The sequence below is a fragment of the Ursus maritimus genome, unplaced genomic scaffold, assembly GCF_017311325.1.
Source record: "Ursus maritimus isolate PB19 unplaced genomic scaffold, ASM1731132v1 scaffold_2, whole genome shotgun sequence".
NCBI lineage: Eukaryota > Metazoa > Chordata > Mammalia > Carnivora > Ursidae > Ursus > Ursus maritimus.
The window spans coordinates 8,316,564-8,330,156 of record NW_024424452.1 but is presented as its reverse complement, the minus strand read 5'-3'; the positions used below and the strand labels follow the sequence as shown (position 1 = coordinate 8,330,156).

The window sequence follows — 13,593 nt, the reverse complement described above, 5'->3', positions numbered from 1 at the left end:
CAAAACAAACAAAACCGCCGAAAACTTCACTCACGCAGGCTGTATTATTTCTAAGACCACTGCACCTTTTTGTATGTATTTTTTAAATTTATAACTTCTTACCAAAAGCTGCATCATCCATAAAACAAAAAAACACAGACATGCAAAAAAGTCATCCAAATTCAGAGTAGTCCAAAAGCTCCATTTTTCCATGATAATTCCCTGAGTAAACTAGGCTGAGATCTAAGGAGTAGATGTGCTCGGGCTTCTTCTCTCGGGACAGATGCCCACCTGCAGACCGCATACAAAGCCAGTCTCTCGCTGAACGCACCCCAACATTGCCTCTGATGTGGAACACGAAGACAGAACCCCGTGTGATTGGTACTGGGAGGTGATGCTGCCTGGATCTGAATCCAGCATCCCTGTAGGGCCTAAATCAACTGGACTCCCGGGCGCTGAGCGAGCAGAGATTTTGTGCTGACCATCACGGGGCAAAATATAAGTATTAGCCTCTAACAGCAAACTGCTCCCCGGCATCAGCTTCAGGCCCCGTGTCTCAGAGAAGAGCCCTGGTGAGAGTCGTGCTCCCCAGCCTGCCGCAGCTGGACAGGGCTCGGCTTCTCCCCTGCCAGCTCCTTCCCTCCCTCCCCTTCCTCCTTCCCCGTGGCCCGGGTCCCATGAGCAGGCCTCTCGCCTGCCTACCATTTATTTCCCCAAATCTCCTCCAACGCATTTGCTGCCACACAGACGGGCCACGGAGGCCAACAGGGGGCACAGAACGGAGGGCTGCTTTCAGCTCGAGGCTGTCGCTGCACCCCACCTGTCAGATAACCTTTGCTGATGGGAATGCTCATTGCCAGGCGTAGCAGGATCTGATTACCTTTTCTGGGGAGCTCTACTGCTATGAATGGACTCTGAAGTCTCAAGGCTGGGGAGGCTCTAGGAAATTTCTCAAATCCAGCAAGGTCTCATCCAGAAGGTATCCACCCACCGAGGTCAACCCACGTACCTGCACGCCCACCTCCCAGGCTTCATTTCCATGTCCAGCCACTCACGTTAAGTGACTTCCCCATCCCCGGGCTCGTCTTCGGTCACCCATGGACCTGGGCCCCGCTCCTGAATCCTCCCACAGCCTCATCACAAGGACTCCAGGGCTTCTATGGAGCTGGTCTCATGAATAGCAGGGATCGGCAGGAAAGCCATGGACCAAGGAGTCAGCCTACTGCTTTCCAGCTTCTCACCTACCAGCCGATCCTCTCTCCTCCCTGGGGCCGTTGTGTGGATGACAAGAAAGAAATCAAGGGCCCAAAACGCGCCTGTCCCTGGTCAGTACCCGGGAAATGATAGCAGTCAGTGAATACTTAGAAAAAAAAAGGTTGAAGCCTCTGCCTTATCACCAGTGGACATGAAACCAGTTATAACATGCGCAGTCCACTACGAGCAGCAACGCTGTCCGTCTCTTCCCCCTCCACGGAGACATCCCAGCAGTCCTAGCTCCAGGCCTGGGGTAGTTAACACTCAGGCGGGGGGTCCCCCAGTTAAGATGAGCTCTCCAGCCCTCCCCACCTCAAATGATGCCCACCTCTCAAGCACCAACTGCAAGGGGGACAAATCTTCCACAGGCTGCAACCCCCAGGATTCAAGTTCTCATCCACATTTCAACACCAACCTCTCTGCTGAGCTCCCCCCTCCTTCTCTGCAGGGCTCAGCCCCTGAATTCCCACCAGACCCCCCCAAGTCCCCCAGATCCCGCCAGGAGCACACCCTCTTCGTCAGCCTGGGTGGCTCCTCTCCCTCCTCCCTGTCCCTGTGGACGCGCCCCCTCCCCCATCAGCCACCCAGGCTGGCCCCTGGGGTCTGTGGCTCCTCTCAGCTGCCCCTGGCAACCCTCACTTCCCCAAATCCATGCAAATGCTTATGCGGCCAGACGGTGACGTCACCTCCACAAAAATATCCTAGGTACTTTCTTTGTAAATGAAGAAGCAAAGAAAGCATGCAGGCTATGAAGGCCACTGCTCTGAAGAGGGCCTGGCCCAGGGCCTTTACCTCTCCGCACGCCAGGCCCAGGGGGTGGCTCCCAGGGGCTGAGCACACGGGAGCCATTTCTCCAGTGCTGACACCCAGACCTTCGTGCCTCTTGCCACTTGCTTTCTCTTGCATTGGTTGGGCTCTAATCATTACAATACGCACTTTCCCCGTTTAGGGGGAAGTTTCCTCCCATTCAGGCTCTGGGCAGAGTCAAAGAATAAATCTCTGTCAAAGAATTGTTCTGCCTAATTCTATTTTTAAAAATGTGGATTTTTTTTTTTATGTTTTACGTACCACAAATACAATTACATATATTTTAACCAATGCACAGGTCGCTTTACAAGGATGGAATTGAATAAATGGAAATAAATAAGAAATGCAGGTTCCTTTGGCGTATATACCTATCAGTAGCTTTCAAAACACAGCCATTTAAATATAAGCGAGCTCCCTTGCACAATCCTAAGAAGAATTCCGTTTGCCCTCTTAAGTCAACAGCCGAATGAGTCTTAAACCAGAATATCCGGGACTGTCCCCCTTAAAAGAGGCCGACAGCGCTCCTGCAGCGGAACTCACTGGGCGCTACAGCAGGGTGGGATGAAAGAGCGGGTACATAACCCGTGAGGTGGAGAACAGGAGCAGAACGGTCAAGGACAGCCAGAAGCTATGGCGGATGCTTTGTGGGGTCCAGGGAAGGGAGCCAGACCTTAGAGGGGAGTTCTCGGAGACCACCAGCCACCCCCCAGCTGTTCTGCTGGGATGCCCTCTTTCCCACACTTCCCCAGGTGCACAGATCTCAGCCGAGGCCTTCTCTCTGCTCCGGGTGGGGGCTTTTCCCAGTGTGGACTCCCTTCCTCTGCAGCCCTCCGACGACTCACGGCGCACGGCTCCATCGCAGCCAAAATGCCAGCTGCCCGCTCCCGCAGGGTGGCAAGTGCTGCTCCCCTACCCTGCATCACCAGCGCCTGAGGCTCCCGCAGCGCTGGGTCAAAACGGAAGGAAAAGAGCGCGTGAAAGAAGGTCTGACACTCAGAGATGCAGAGGGAGGATGAGAGCATTCCCCAAAGTGAGCATGAATCTGGGATCTTTAAGTGGAGCAAAAGGTTTAGGTAAGTGGAGCCAACCATCAGGAACTCCGTCTGCTGGCCTAAGGGAACTGGTCTCCATCCTGCACCCAAGTGAGCCACCGTGGGAGTTTAAGGAGAAAGAACAGCAGGATGGGATCAACGGTTTGGGAAGATTAATCTGGCAGCCACATCTATAATGGATTGTGACCTGTTTCCAACAGACACTTTTGAAACAAGTAAAGGCTACACAACTCAGCTCGGCTCTCGTGTGCTAGGAAAGATCTGGCTCTTGCATACAAGCAGCCCCCAAAACTAACTGCACACACACACAGGCACGCGTGCACAAAAGATTTATTAAAGTATTGGTGCGTTGTAAAATGACAACATAATTACATACCAACACGGAGCAAAGTAAAACAATCGCAAACCACTGCTCGCTCCCCTGACAATGACATTTAAGCCACAACTGGCAATACCCTTCCTCTCCCAATCCCACGCCAATGCTGACAAATTTGAGTGGGGAGAAGAGAGACGACGGAGCGACCAGCTCCAGGTGACGACTTTCTGACTGCTTAGCGCTGCTCTCCATGCCCTTGGTAGCTCACTGGCCCCCTGAGCTCAACCTGCAACTGTGGGGCCCGGAGGGGACCAAGTCACCTGGATGGGCGCCTTGCAGCAGCCCGGGCTTCCTGCCTGGCTCCCGGGGCCCCCACATGCCTACGAAACAGGAGCATGACCCCAAACCTGACCTTGCCCCCACCCTTGGCTGAATGCTGTGACAGCACACGATATTATGTAAGCAAGGAACCGAGGCACAGCTGCAATGAAGCGATTCCAGTGAATTGATGTTTCCACGAATGCTCCTAAAGTCACAGTCTTGTTTCAAAATCATACGACTTATAACATCTCTGCCGTGTGAACGAGAAGAGAAGCTGGAAATTGATTTGCGGGGCCACTCATAATTTTAGTTGTAATTTCTGTATGTTTGGTGACTAAAATCTTTCCCCCTTTAAAAGGTCTCTGTTCTATGGGCAGTTGCTACCTACACGCTCAGCGAGGGCAGAGCAGAACAATGTGAAACAGAAATAATTCACTGTACACAGAATCGCGTGGGTTCAAGTTCTAGGTCAACTACCTTGGTGAAAAACAGAAAATAAAGGACATGTTTCACCATTATCTGCCACACCTTTCAGAATGAAGCAAAAATGGTGATAGGAGCAACAGAATGTTCCTATTTTCGGGGTAAGAAAAAAAAAAGTCTTTTCCAAACCTAATCAGAAAAATTAAATGCACAATCCCCTCCAGCAAGAATTTTATTTTTAATTTTCATTTACATAGTATCTTTCTTCCAAGAATCTCAAAATAATGGAGCTCCACAAATACTTACAAAGGAAAAAAAAAAAATAAGAAAACAACAGTTGTCACAACACAGGAGGGGACGGGCTTGGCAGGGCCAGAGCTCAGAAGAGGGGCAAGAAATGGGCGGCAGCCGGGACAGCAGGCGTCCAGGGCTGGCAGCGCCCGGGCTGAGGGCGGCGCCTCTGAGGCCCTTCCTTACCAACGGCCCACAGGCCTTGCTCCTGCTTGCAGCTTCAGGCTCCTGAAGACAAGGCTTTACCTTTGGGGTCATTTACTAGCGTTCATCAAAATATTCTGACCTCAACAGCGGTTTCTCCCCTAAAACCGAAGAGAAGCTGGCAATCAACCAAAGACGCTCACAGGTCTAAAATATCAACAGAACCAAGATGCCTAAAAAGGACTTCCTATTCTTTCTGGTCTTAAAAACATAAAACTATATGAGAAAATAAAACATTAAAAATGTGCTGGGGGGAAAGAACCCATGTAAAAGAGACTTTTAGGAGGAAATTGGGAAGAAGCTTTTAAGCTAGTTGTTTTTGTTGTTGGGTTTTTTTTTTCCAGCTGAGTGGACAGGATCCGAACGTCTTACATTTAGCAAAAAGCTGTCAACACCCAAATAAAATCTTAATGACAGTCAGAATGGCATTCCATTTCTTGCCATTTCGCAATGTTCACTTAAGAAAGAGCTAATTTGTCAATTTGTTTTTCCCTTAACCAAACTCGGAACACCTCGCAACCATACATAACTTTAAAAAAAAAAAAAGAAAAAAAAAACGTTAAGTCCTTTAACTTATTGGATAAACAGCCAAATACAAAGATGTCTTTAAGGAAACAAGCCCCATGCTGGTATGCTCAGGATAATGCTAAGACAGAACTAAGCTTCAGAGTAAGTTCTGGTAATTTCTTCCAAGGTTAACTTCATAAATCACAGTCAAAAGCACTGAGGGTTTCAATTGTCAGCTGAGAGGGCCCCACTGTGGCTTCTTGGGTTCTATAAAGGTGTGGGCCAGCTCATTTTCACAAGTGCTTCAACGGAAGGAAGCAGAGCCTATGCAGTTCCGTGTGAATCGTCCTACCTGGCTATTTTTCCCGGCTGCTTCATGGCACTGCGTAAATTCCTGGGAGGAATGAACACTCCCAACCTCGCTCCTTCGGGGGGGGGGGTATCCTCTAGGTGGGCATCATACCAAACACGTCTGAGGAACTTCCTGGGCTGCCCTCAGCCCAGGGCTCTAAGAAACACAAAAATTCTGCGGACTGCCCTGGGCCTCCTGCAGCAAGGAAGAGCCTTCAGATTCAAACGAAGAAAATGACAAGATTTATTTCGTGCACGAACACCATCCTCTCAGAATTTAATTACAGCAAGAATGAGAATTATTTTTATTAGAGAGTTGTTTACTTTTCGAAGGGAAGGTCGTCGACGGGTTCTGCAACAAATTAGATGTCTTTCAGAAACCCTTGTTTGCCCTCATTATGTTTTTTAACTGTGACATACCACGTGAATAGGGTAGCACGTGGACTTTCTAAAAATCAAAGGTGCTTCAAAGCTGCTTCTGCGATGGTGCCAGTGAAGGCGACACCATCGCCATCGGTCCCCCCTTAATCCCAGGGCACTTCCGGCAGGGACACCTCCCGCCTAGCCAAAGGCCACTCTCCTTACCCACCTTCTCAGGAGACAGCTGAAATGGGGACTGATTACAGCTCAGCAAATCCAAAACTGTGACAGGAACAACAGCGCAATACAAATCGTAGCTGTCCTCTTCAATAAAATCAATACCTGAACACCAACCCAAACCTGCTTCTTAAACATAGAGCAAAACCATGCTATTTAGCTGGCTTTGAAAACCACAATAGGAAGAGTGGCCGAGAAAATTCAGAGAGCCCCACTACTGACATTTGTTGAAACCAACTCGGTTTGGTGGGTTGTTTGGGGGCCGGGGCGGGGGGGATGCTATGTGAGTTTATATCCCTCAATGTAGAGTTTTTAGGAAAAGTAATTTCTCTCTGAATTCTAAATTATCGAGGTGTAATAAAATTTATCCAAATGCTCATGTCAATAAATGTTTATTAAATCAGAAATCACAAGTGAATTCACAACTTTGCCAGAAATGCTACATAATACAGATATTAAATCACTTGTCTAATTACGCCATTAAAGTTCCTTTTTCACTCCATGATCTGCACACGCATAGCTGTTTTGGGTGTCCAGACATACACAGGCATCTAGTTCCTAAAATGCCCAGCACGACTGGAACGTCCAGGTAAACAGTAGTGGGGCGCACTGAGAGGTCACGGGGCCCCTCTTCAAATAGCTCCAACAAAACAAATGGCCAGAAGTAAAAAGTGTCTCTGTGCTTTGCTATAATAAGATTCAAACACAGGATTCCAAGAATTCCACCTGTTTCCAATTAGATACCAGAATTGCTTGAGTGTTTAAACTACATTCACTTGCTACTTATACAAAACAATTCTTCCGGGTTTTTTGAACGTTTTAAGTATGTTAAAATAAGATTAAGGGTCTGGTTTAAACAATCAGAGGCAGGGGAATTTCAGTTGAAACCAAAACTATCTCTCTGCAGCCATAATGCAGAGCTTCAGACAAAACAATAGAACAAGATAACCAATTTCTTTGACAATTACTTGTAAAAATCAGACCTTTCACAGGAAAAGCGATTATACATCTACATTTTTATACGTTAAATGAAGTATAAATAGCTTTTTAAGTAATTTCTGAAATAACATATGATCCTATAAAGTAACTTGCAGGTCAAGTTTGTGGTACAGACGATCAGATACACCTGCCTTTTAACTATGTGAAATTTACATGATGCCAAACGCATGAACTGTGTAAAACAGAAGCACAGGTAGGAATTTGGCCTAGCTCTATAGGGTTTTTCACGTGATGAATTTCTCTTTGAAAAATGTGCCAGCTTCCCTCTAACAAATTTGTCCTTCCTTCCTTTCACTGAGGATGTTCCTTGTGCTTTATAAATGAGCTAAAATGAATACAGATTTTCTACTTCGAGCCTTGCTTTGTCTCCTAAGACGGACCGTGAGCACAGCCTGGGGAGCAGTTGCGACTGTTGACTGCTACAGGTGGACCCGGAAGGGGGGTGCTGGTCAGGAAGCACAGACTATCCCTTCTGCACGCTCCTGCAGAAACCCTGCTGGGTCTGTTTTAATTGTACACAACAGGGCCGGAGACTTTTTCAACAGCCATTAAAGGTCTCCGGCTCCATCGGCTCCCCAGACAGCATTTTTAAGGTTAGCTCAGTGGATTAGGAGAGAATAAATCCTGAGGGGATTGGCAGTTTGTCCCCTTGCCCTTCCAACTTCCCCATGTAACTAACTACTGGCAAGAGGTACGTGAAACTGGGGAAGGAGGCAAAGGGGGACTCTACGAACCCAACTGTATCAGGAGCTCTTGCATAACCCCATCCCTTCACTGCCTTGCACCTTTAAAAAAAGGGGAAAAAAACTACATAGTTGCACACAGAGAAAAAAACCTTTAATCCGCTGACAATGACCCCCTCCCACACCCAATCTCAAAGACACCGATATTAAAAGAACCAAGAAAACAAAGACAGCAGCTGTGTAGAACTCCTTGATGATTTGTTTCCTCGGTATTTTCTAAAGGGTACTGAATGGGATACATATCATAATCAAAATAATACACTTCTGGGAAATACTGCCGTAACAGGAAAACACAAAATAAAACCTATCAGAGAAACAGACTTTTGGCAAAACTGGAATTATTTTCTGATTTTGAAAAAGAGGAAAACGTTTCAAGGTACTTTTGCAGAGACTTCTTAAAGGGGAGCACTAGTCATGTAGGAATAACGCCCCAACGGGAAGCCAGTCACCAGCAGGCCCCATCCCCAAAAGCTTCGCTCACAGAGTTACATGAGCTTGTTTTAGAAAGTGTCCTCTTTTCAAACATGTATTTAAAAGGCAAATTTATACAATGGTGTTTTTCTTGTTACCAAAAAAAAAAAAAAAAAAAAAAAAAAAAAAAAAAAAAAGCCTGGTTTTTACAAGTCTGGGATAGGATAAAAACTTGTCCAACTAGTCTTAGCAACACCAAAGCACTGACACTTCCATACCACAAGCCTTTGGGACTAAAAAGGAAACGAAATAGAGCTCAATCTTCAGAAGCTCTCTTTCTGGACACTCAGTCCACATCCCAAGGCTTCACGACCAAGCAGAGGGACAAGAACTCAGGCCCAGCTCAGGGCGGCGTATTGGAGGCATGGGAGGGGCACAACTGTCTTGTCTCCGGCAAACCCGCAGAAGCCCCCAACCTGGGTCTGCGACTAGCTGAGACCCAGCCTCTTTACCCTCAGGTGGCAGTGCCCCAGCCAGCACTGGGCCCTGCCGGCAACCCGATCTCTGGGTCAGGGGTTCTGGAAAGATGAGAAGAGTCTGAAACTAATGAATTCTCTCTTCTCAAACTGCAGTCTCATTGGCTCACTTACTGTCTGTGGGAACAGAGATGACGTTAAACTGGATACCAACTCAAAAGGCCTCTTCAGGGCCCAGAGAAAGAACCAGTTTAGCCTTATACTTGAACTCTGGCATTCCATAGCCAAATGAAGTCTCTCAAACCTGCGATGGAGTGGCAACAGGAAATCATCTAAGGCCAAATCTTTATCTACCGGCCAAAGCCAACGGATGCTCCGTACAGAGAATGATAGTGATGCTCGCTCACGTACTTTTCTTTTTCAAGATCAACACCTTAAAGTTCATTCACCTAAACTGACAAGGAAACTTCCAACCCAACCCTGTAGTTACACAGTTAAACATCCTCATGATACCCTCAAGTAGCTAGGCACCTGGGGGTTCGGGGTGTCAAAGAGTTCATAAAACCTAATACCTCTCTGGAAAGCAAATCCATCTCCCATGGAGTGTTGCCAAGATGCTTAAAAAATAAACCTCACTGATGTTCAGCTAAATGGCCGTTTAGGAAGACAAGAAAAAAAAATTAAGGTTTGTGTCTTCAAAACTCCACAACGGGTTTTACAGTAAGCACAGGAATTAAATTATGGTAAAAGGGAGCTATTTTTACTAAAACAGGGTAGACCAATTTATCAAAAATGCCATTCGGCTGTGTTCATTACATTCAGGAATCTAATTTACACAATAGACACTTTGGAGTAATCTATTTTAGTCAATAAATACTCAAACTCCTTTAAGTTTTAATCTTATCGGAAATACATATTTCACATAGTCTTCTTCCTAGTTAAGCGAGAAATTTGAAGAAATTTCATAACGACTGTGAGTCCGCTTTATCTTTCTCACGTAGGCAGGAACGGAAAACAAGCATATACAATTAAAGTTGTCAGACTCCATTTACGTATGTTTTAATCCAATCCGCTTCATTTCATACGAGGCTGCATCTGGAGTTCATTTGCTTCCCTCCTAAAAGTATCGTAGGTCACTATCACCGGTCCTCCGGGTTAGGAAAGTTCGGTCAAGTTTACCTTCCCGCACCCCTCAGAGTTGGGCGCAGCGGGCGATCCTAAGGGACGCTCGCTGGGCGACCCCCGGAGCACCGGACGGCCCTGGGCCCTCGCGAGCAGCAGACCAACCTCCCCTCCCGCCCCCCCCGCAGCGCTCCCTGGGCTCTGGCCCACAAGCCGCTCACCTTCAACTTGGCTCCGGCTACGCACAACATCCACCTGGCAGAGTCCCGGGGCTGTCCAGGCGCCGCGAGCGCGGAGCCGCCAGGTTCGGGGCGAACCCCGAAGGCGCGCCGCTCCTCTGGGTGGGGGGTGGCAGGCAGTAACGCGCCCCCTGGGCACCACGGCCGCACCGGCGCCGGACGGGGAGCCCCCGCATGATCCCCCCACGGCGCCCCAGGCTCGGCGCGCGGACCATGGCCCGGCACGCCACAGTCGAGGGGGGCCCCCGGGGCTTTGCTTTCGAGAACCCGACCCGAGAAGGCATTTCGGAGAGGACCGGCCGCGCGCTCCATTGCGCCCGCGGACACTGCGGGGGAGGGGGGGGCAGGGCCCCCGATGAGAGGGCCAGAGCGGAGCGGGCGGGTCACTGGGGGCCGCGAGAGCCTCTGGATTCGGGCGAGAGCCGCCCGGACAGGCGGCGGGGAGGAAGCGTCCCCCACCCGGGCAGACGGCGCGCCGGGGCGCAGCGCGGGGCCTGCGCTCGGGGAAAGTTGCTGCCCTCCGCCCGCACCGGCTCCCGCCGGGCGCTCCGACCCACGGGCTCCGCGCGCCGGGCGCCCGCCGCCCCTCGCAAGTTTCCCCCAAGCGCCCCTACCGGGGTCTCTGGCCGCAGAGGGGCCGGTCCGCGCCACTCATGCAGGCACACAAAAGAGCGGGGCGGCTACGGGTGGCCCCGGGGCGCCCGCCTGGACGTAAACAAACCCCGGGGTCCGCTCGGGGAGCCCAGCGCCGGGTGCGGGAGCGGCGGCGCGGCCCCCGCTCGCTGACAGCCCTGCGCGGCGGCCGGGGCCCGGGCCGGCCGGGGCCGGGGCGCGCGGACGCCCGGCCGCCCGCCCGGCCACCCGCCTGGCCGGAGCCGGGCCGCGCCGCCGCCGCCGCCGCCGCCGCCGCCGCCGGTGGCCGCTCTGACCCTCCCCCGAGCCGGCGGCACCACAGCGCCACCAGCCCCAGCTCCGCCGCGCCGGCGGCAGTGGCGGCGGCAGCTCCTCCTGGAGAGGCAGGCGCTTCACCCCACAGCAACTCCCCACAAACTTTCCCCGGGAATACGGCGGGCCGGGGCGCGGGGCGCGCGGCCGGCGCCGCCGCCGAGGCCGCAGCCCCTCCGGCGCAGCGCCCGCCGCCGCCGCCGCCCGCCGTCGCCCGCTCCCCGCTCGCGCGCGCCCCGCGGGCGCCGGGCCGCCCCCTCCCCGGTCCCGCGGCGGCGGCGGCGGCGGTGGCGGCGGCGCAGGGCCGGGGGGGCGCCCGGGGTGGGGGCCGACACCGGGGGCAGCGGTGGCGGCGGCGGCTCCCGGCGCCATCTTGGGCTGATCGATGAATTGAACAAAGAGGATCAATTTCTGATCAAGCGAGTTATCAATGGGGGCCGGGGAGCGAGAGGGACTTGTCCCCGACTCGGCCCCGCTTTCCCCGGCACCCCCCTCCTCCCCGCCGCCGCGGCCCCCCGGCGGCCGGGCAGCCCGGGGCCCCGGGGGAGGCCGCGACCGCCCGCAGCCCCCACCCCCGGGCGAGAGGCCGAGCGAGCAGAAGCCTGACCTGCAGCTGCTGTAAATCAAAGCGCTTCCAATATTGAAACATCGATCCCACATTGGCCGCCATCTTGAGACATATTGAGACGGAGTGAGAGGCTGATAGAGAGGGGGCTGGAGTTCAGGAGCCGCCAGGAGGCAGCAGGCGGGCGGCGCCAAAACCCGGCCTGGAGCCGGCCGCCGCCGCCGCCACGGAGGACGCGGACTCCTCCTCACGGCGCCGCCGCAGCCATGGCGAGCCCGAGCCGGAGCCGGAGTCGGAGCCCGAGGGCGCGGCGGCCGCCGCGGGGCCTGGCGCGCGCGGCCTCTGCCCCTCCCCCGGCGCCCGGCGCCCGGCCCGCGACCCCCGCCCCTCCCGGGCCCCCGGCCCCAGCGGGTGGCGGCCGCCGGCCCGGCCCCGAGGGGGCGCTGGAGGGCGGCGGGAGGGGCGCCCGGGCCCCCGCGGGAGGCCCCGGGCCAGGCTCACCTGGGGCGTGCTTCGGGCCCGCGGGGGTCGCGGGGGCCGGCAGCGGCCGAGCGCAGCCCCTCCGGGGCCCTCGGTCGGGGGCTTTCGGCCGCGTCTAGGCGGGCGCCGGAGCCGCGCCGCTTTCGCTCGCCCTCCTGCGGGCCCCGAGCGCGCGGAGCCGCCGCGACCACCTGCCCGAGCTCCGACCCGGCGCGGACCCGGCCCACGGCTGCCGCGCGCGTGCGAGACGCGCTGGCCGGAGGCTGCCGCACACCCACCGCCCTGGGCCTCGGCCGGACTCAGGCCGAGCCTGCCGGGGACAGCGTTTCAAGTTGGGGGGAGTGGAGCTGGGGTGAAACCAGCCCTGACCCTCCTGTCGCTGCACACGTTAACGCCCAAAACGGTGGCAGCGCCGTCCCCGCGACGCACCGAGGCGCACCGCAATCCCGGTGGCCAGGGGTGCGAGCGGCCCCCATCCGCCCGAGCTGCGCCCGCTTAGGCCGAGACAGGAAAAGTCTTGGCGCACCGTTGTGTATCCCCCCGCACCGCTTCAGCGGAACAGCCCTGGAAACTTCCTGTAGTTCAGACACTTCGGTTTTCACTCCTTTTGGTGCAGAAACTTGGAAAGAGTAGGTGCACTTATAACAGAGAGCATGGTCCCTGGTTTACAGAAATGCTAAAATTTAAACCCAAGAGCGGATTCGCTTTTGATTGCGTTTTTCGCACAAACCTGACAAAAGCACACGTTTTATGATCATCTTTAATTGATTATACACACGTCTGAGTTTGACTTTCCAGAAGGAATACTGTACTTGTACTCTCCCGCACTTCATTTGACGTGTAATTAAACAAACCCCCAAATTCCTTAATCTTGAAAATTATAGGTAAATAAAATTCGTATGGAATATAAAATAAAACATTTAAGTGGGATAGAACTGCTTTTCAACTGAGTTCGAGGGCTTAGCGCTGATCATGGGGGTGAATTAAGCGTTTGGAATGAAGGGCCTGGAAATGAAAGGCCACAAGATTTAGGGAATACACGTGCCCCAGGTCTCGCGCTGCCGACCAGGAGCCTCAGTGTCGTCAACGCTCAGCTGTCTAGGTCGGCGTCCCCGTCTAGGCTTCGACAAGCAGAAGGGGTAGGAAGCAGGTGGGTGGGAGCGCGCGGCGCGGCACGGGGGCGCCGCGAGCCTCGGCCCCAGATGCGGTGACGCCGCGCCGGGCAGGGCAGTGGGCGACCTCGGGAACGCAGAGGACCGCCTCGGTGTGGGGCGCCGGAGCCCGCGCGCGCAGTAGGCAGGCGGCCGTGCTGCAGTTCCGACCGCGCCGCCCGGTAGAGGGCAGCGGCGCCCCGACACTTGCGTCCTCGGGTCCCCGCGCACGTGCCCACCCGCGCGCCCCGCGCCTGGCCACGCCCTGTCCCGGAGCCAGGCCCCAGGCGGGAAACTGCACTGCCACCTCTGGGAAGTCCTGTCCCGCCGAGAAGCCACATCTAACGATCCCCCCCCCCC

General features: G+C 53.8%; 1 protein-coding gene across 1 annotated transcript in view; it reads right to left on the bottom strand.

Moving 5' to 3' along the window:
• CUX1 (cut like homeobox 1) overlaps positions 1-11,878 on the bottom strand; it is a 357,827-nt gene extending 345,949 nt beyond the window's left edge. Inside the window, 1 exon segment of the mRNA XM_040634894.1 lies at positions 11,645-11,878. Coding sequence (XP_040490828.1) covers positions 11,645-11,707 — 63 coding nt within the window. The 5' untranslated portion in view covers positions 11,708-11,878.
• Positions 11,879-13,593: the final 1,715 nt, after the last annotated feature.